General features: G+C 38.9%; 1 protein-coding gene across 1 annotated transcript in view; it reads right to left on the reverse strand.

The window, feature by feature from the left end:
- The window catches only part of CUNH5orf42 (chromosome unknown C5orf42 homolog), a 133,102-nt gene extending 127,689 nt beyond the window's left edge, over positions 1-5,413 (reverse strand). The window contains 4 exon segments of the mRNA XM_023515013.1: positions 1,138-1,387; positions 2,320-2,439; positions 2,539-2,674; positions 5,333-5,413. Of these exon segments, the coding sequence (XP_023370781.1) occupies positions 1,138-1,387; positions 2,320-2,439; positions 2,539-2,674; positions 5,333-5,413 (587 nt within the window).
- Between the last annotated feature and the right edge of the window lie 945 nt (positions 5,414-6,358).

The following is a 6,358-nucleotide window of genomic DNA, read 5'->3' on the forward strand; positions in this document are numbered from 1 at the left end:
AAAAAAAAAAAACATATCCCTCATCATAAATAAATGAAGAAAATTGAGATTCTGCTTGTATTTTTTTTTTTTTTTTTTTTTTGGAGACAGAGTCTTACTCTGTCACCCTGGGGAGAGTGCCATAGCATCATAGCTCACAGCAACCCAAATGCTTGGGCTTGAGCAGTCCTCTTGCTTCAGCCTCCGGAGTAGCTGGGACTACAGGTGCCTGCCACAATACCTGGCTAGTTTAATTTTTAGTAGAAACAAAAGTCTCAGTTTTGCTCAGGCTGATCTTGAACTCCTGAGCTCAGATAATCCACCTGCCTTGGCTTCCCAGAGAACCAGAATTACAGTCATGAGCTGCCACTCCTGGCCTAATAAACATCTTTTTTAAATATGACTCAAATGGCCAGGCTCATTCCTAAAATCACAGTACTCTGGGAGGCTCAAGTAGGAGGGTCACTTGAGGCCAAAAGTTTGGTGTCTTTCTGGAGCAACATCACGAGACTCTGTCTCTACCAAAAAAGTTTTTTAAATTAGCTAGGCACTGTGTGGGCTAAAAATCCTAAATGCTAGGGAGGCTCAGAAAGGGGTATCACTTGAGCCCAAGTATTTGAGGCTGTAGTGAGCTGTGATCAGGCTACTTTACTCCAGTCTGAGTGACAGAGCGAGACCCCACCTCTTAATAAAAAAAAGAAAAAGTAGGCTCAGTGCCTGTAGCTCAGCAGCTAATTGGATCCAGAGCTGGTGGATTTGAACCCAGCCCAGGCCTGCCCAAGAACAATGACAACCACAACCAAAAAATAGCCAGGCATTGTGCTGGGCACCCGTAGTCCCAGCTACTTGGGAGGCTAAGGCAACAGAATTGCTTAAGCCCAAGAGTTTGAGAAAGTACATGATTTGCTGTGAGCTGTGACACCATAGTACTCTACCAAGAGCAACATAATGAGACTCTGTCTCAAAAAAAAAAAAAAGAAAGAAAGAAGAAAAAGTAACCCAAGAAATATAAAAATATCTTTTCCATACAATAATTTCATAATTTCTATGACAATTAATGGTTTCTAAAGATATATAGCTATGCCATTACACATTCTCCTAAAAAGCTTCACAGATAGTATCTGTTCCTATAGTCTGAGATTTCAACTCCTATAATACCCTGATTTACATTTTACCTCATTTTTTATAAAAACAGCATTGACTACCGCTTCTTTATCTTCAGAGGAAGGCAAAAGAGCTGTTTCTTCAGGTATAACCTGGGACCACTGACCCACCAAAGAAAGGCTTTTAGAAGATAAGATATTCTTTAATTCCAAATATTCCCAAAGAAATATGCATCCAGAAGGTGTTACAAGCAGAATTCTTTTCGCATTTCCAGAAATAAACAAGTATAATCTTGAAGAATTTACTAAAAAGAAAAATGAAAAGAAAAAAAAATTAAATATTTAAAGTCTGAATTGCCCCAAGAAAGTACATGATTTGCCTATTCTTACAGTTAAGAAACCAAATGATGTTACCATTTAGGATGTCAAAACTAAGGCACTAGTAATAAAAGTACAAGTAACAACAACAAAAAGTACAAATAACAGTAACATTTGACAAGTAGTTATTACGTGATATTAAAAACACATTGTTGAGCAGCACCAGTGGCTCAGTGGGTAGGGTGCTGGTTACCAAGGGTGGCTAGTTCAAACCCAGCCTGGGCCAGCTAAAACAGCAGTAACAACTGCAACAAAAATAGCCAGGTGTTATGGAGGGCACCTGTACACCTAAGCCCAAGAATTGGAGGTTGCTATGAGCTGTGATGCCAGGGCACTCTACCAAGGGTGACAAAGTGAGACTCTGTCTCAAAAAAAAAAAAGAAAAAAAGAGAACATATTATTATCAGAAAAATGTTTGGAATGCCAGAATTTTCTTCTTCAAGTTGAATGTAGCTATCACAGATAAATATTACTAAAAAATGAAATACATATGAATGTATATACACATATATATATATATGGAAACACAAAAAGATGTATTTTCAAGACAACAGAGAAAAAATTTTCATCCTCTTTTCCTCCTATTAAATTACTTTAAACAATAAATTCCGGCGGGGGGAGGATAGGTGGAGGGAAGGATTGGTGGGACCACACCTATGGCCCATTTTACAAGGGTACATGTGAATCTTTCTAAATGTAGAATATAAATGTCTTAACACAATAACTAAGAAAATGCCATGAAGGCTATGTTAACCAGTTTGGTGAAAATATTTCAAATTGTATATAAAACCAGCACACTATACCCCATGATTGCATTAATGTACACAGCTATGATTTAATAAAAAAAAAAAATTCCTACCTACTGTAGCTTCAATCATTTCCTTAGGCTTTTCAGTTACTTGTATAGTTTTCAAACAATCTTGATCTTTGTTCCAAAGGAAAAGCTCTCCTGTAGTGAGTACCCCACCTAGCCAGGCATCTGTTTCCAGAAAGGAAATGCAATACTTAACATCTAATATTTTCCTAACTAACTGTTATTAAAAATGCAGTTAATGTGAAAATATTAGTTAAACTTAACCATTACTGGATGTGGTTAGCACAATAACATCCTTCAACAAAGGCTTCAGACTAGGAATTTTCTTCTTTGTCCTTCCTGATAGCAAATTAATTTCATTTATGAATTTATCATCCAAAAGAAAAACAGCTTCATTTTCCTAAGACAAAAAACACATGAAGGATTTAAGAAGTGCCAGAAGTTAATTCAACCTGTTGCCTAAATAAATGATCCCAGAAAACAAAGTGACATTTAAGAAAGATTATACATTTGTCCAACATGTCATAAAATGAACATTAAGTTTGATACCCTACTACCTGAAGATTTTTCATTTTATTTTAAAATATCTCTTGTTAGAATTACTAGATAAGGTGACCTATGTTTGCATCTAAATTTCTTTCAAGTTTGAAACTATAGGAGTACCTTTCAATTTTCCTAGCCAAAACTGGGAGGTCTGGCTATGTTGCCCAATCTGGAATGCAGTGGCTATTCATAGGCGCAATCCCACTGCTGATCAGCAAGGGAGTTTTAAACTGCTCTATTTGTGATCTGGGCCAGTCCACACCACCTTAGGTAACTTGGTGGTCCTCAACTTCCAGAAGGTCACCATACCAATGCCAAAAAATACAGACACCTGATCAGCATAGCAAACTACAGCCCAGAACTCTTCGGTTCAAATGATCCTCCCAGCTCAACCTCCTGCGAAGCTAGGACTATAGACAACACCTGACAATGTGCCTGGGTCTTATCAATTTCAATGTGGTACAAGCAAGTTTAAAAATTATTTACTTAGATTAAAATAGATATCACTGGCTCAGTGCCTGTGGCTCAAGCAGCTAAGGCGCCAGCCACATACACCTAAGGTGGCGGGTTCGAATCCAGCCCAGCCCGCCAAACAACAATAATGGCTGCAACCCAAAAAAATAGCCAGGCATTGTGGCAGGCGCCTGTGGTCCCAGCTACTTGGGAGGCTGAGACAGGAGACTCGCTTGAGCCCAGGAGTTGGAGGTTGCTGTGAGCAGTGAAGCCAGAGCACTCTACCCAGGGGGACAGCTTGAGACTCTGTCTCAAAAATAAAAAATAGATATCACTCCTGAAATTCATACACTCTTGACTCTGACCATGTATTATTATCTAGAAAAAATAGGCTTTTTAAAATTAACTTAGTTTTCATAGGTTCTAAAACGGTGATTTTCAAAGTATTGTTGAGCCAGGAGCATCAGAAACACCTAAGATGTGGAGCATAGTAGCTCACGCCTGTAATCCTAGCACTCTGAGAGGCCAAGGCAGGTGGACTGCTTGAGCTCAGGAGTTTGAGACCAGCTGCAGCAAGAGAGCAAGACCCCATCTCTACTAAAAACAGAAAAACTAGCCAGGTATAGTGGCGCATGCCTGTATGCTACTTAAGAGGCTGAGACAAGAGGATTGCTCAAGCCCAAAGGTTTGAAGTTATTGTGAGCTACGATACCATGGCATTCTATCCAGGGTGATAAAGTGGGACTCTGTCTCAAAAAAAAAAAAAAATACTTGAGAGCCTCTTAGAAATACAAATTGCCTTAGGTATGTCAGAAAAAGAACAATAAGGAGAAAAAATTATCAGCCAATGGTGGCTCACACCTATAATCCCAGCACTTTGGGAGGCTGAGGAAGGAGGATCACTTGAGGCCAGGAATTCACAACCAGTCTAGGCAATATAACAATACCCCATTTCTAAAATAAAAAATAAAAAATGAGGGCAGTGCCCGTGGCTCAAAGGAGTAGGATGCCAACCCCATATGCTAGAGGTGGCAGGTTCAAACCCAGCCCCAGCCAAAAACTGCAAAAAAAATTAAAAATGAGAAAAATTAACCAGGCAGATAGTGGTGCTCCTCTGCAGTCCCAGCTACTCAGGAGGCTGAGGCAGGAGGATGGATCACTTAACCCCAAAAGTTTGAGGTTGCAGTGAATTGAATGAGCCACTGCACTCCAGCCTAGGTGACAGAGCAGAACTTGTCTTTAAAAAAAAAAAAAGAAAAAAATTAACTAATTAAAAAAGAAAAGAAAAACAACAACAACAAAACCCCCCCAACAAATTATCCAACATCATCCCAGACCTACTGAATTGGAAACTCTGGGAGTGGGACCCAGCAATCTATGCTTTAACAACCTAACCTCTCCAGATGATTCTGATGCATGTTGAAGCTTGAAAACTCCTTTTCCAGGGCACTTAATTAGTGGCAGAAATTCTAACTGGAAATTTGATACTTTTTTCCAATAAGCATTACAAATTCTAAGAGGGTATTATGGGTTTTCCCACTTTCCCTAAGTGAGGAATCTTTCCCATATATTGTGAATGGCATTCCTGATTATTAACACATTGTGGCTCATCTCTTCTGTTCAACTTCTATGGACACTTTCTAGCACACTCATGAAAACCACAAAAGAAGGAAACACTCCAATGACTGTTCTGGTGGGGTAATGTTCAGGAGATCAACTATTCCAATGTCAACCTATTCAAATTTTTTTACTGTAAAAGTCTTCTTCTAGACCAGTGGTTCTCAACCTGTTGGTGGTGACCCCTTTGTAACAATGAAAATACATCATGGCATTTGGAAGGTTGAGAACCACTGTTATAGACAGACCATTTAACTTTCTGGAAAAATTAACTTGCTTATTATAATAAAAACTAAACATACAAAAAACCTTATTCAGTGTGCAGGCAGGTGATCCTTCAAAAGATATTTTACTTCTGAAAACTATATAACATGCTTATATCTTATGGACAAAATACACATGCAACATATATAATACTGGTTTGCATGAAAAAAGAAAAACATACCTGTCCCAACCAGGAGACTCGTGGCCAGGGTCTTTTCTGCTTGATACTTGTTGATGTCAAGATTTCTAATCTTATCTCCATGTCTATTAAGATATCAATGACAAATAAGAACAGTCCCAAGATGAGAGTGATGATAATAGCCCATAGCATTTACTGAGCACCGTAATTTAGAAAAAGCATTATGTGCAGCTCCTAATGAAATAACAAACCTAGTCAACTGTATGAGTGGAGTTTTTTGTTTGTTTGTTTGTTTTGAGACAGAGCCTCAAGCTGTGGCCCTGAGTAGAATGCAGTGTCATCACAACTCACAGCAACCTCCAACTCACGGGCTCAAGTGATTCTCCTGCCTTTGCCTCCCAAGTAGCTGAGACTACAGGTGCCCGCCACAACACCAGGCTATTTTTTGGTTGTAGCTGTCATTGTTGTTTGGCAGGCCACGGCTGGATTCGAATCCCCCAGCTTAGGTGTATGTGACTGTTGCCTTAGCTGCTTGAGGCACTTAGAATCAGTGGTTTTATCTAATCAACACTATTAGGTGAAAGAAAGACTGGGAACTTTATAACAGATACATTTTGTGAAAGGCGCTGACATGCCCTAAACCCACTAATCATCACAACCATACTGATATGGTAGTAGATGTGGAAAGTCACCATTCTGCAACTATAAAATAGTAAAAGCTAATTCTCGCAAGAATCATCAATAGATGCTAAATCATGCAGAGGGAAAGGGAGGTATCTGGTGAGGAACAAAGCACTTACCTAGTCTCTAAGTATCTACCCACAAATTACTTAATAATTTGTAACCCCCCAAAAAACATAACAGGGTAGAAAAACATGGATAACATTTTTATTAATAAGGGGCAGATATCATGCTCTTCTGGATGCGGTCACTCGAAAAGAACTTAACATTTCTTACATAGTATCCAGTCCCAAAGCCCAAACCTAAATCAGTGAGGAAACAAATCTAAATTGTGAGATATAATTTCTTTAAAATGTCAGTGTCAGGAGAAACAAAGGCTAAGGAGCT

This window comes from Otolemur garnettii, unplaced genomic scaffold, assembly GCF_000181295.1.
Source record: "Otolemur garnettii isolate 467f Iridium unplaced genomic scaffold, OtoGar3 scaffold00063, whole genome shotgun sequence".
In the NCBI taxonomy this organism is placed as follows: domain Eukaryota; kingdom Metazoa; phylum Chordata; class Mammalia; order Primates; family Galagidae; genus Otolemur; species Otolemur garnettii.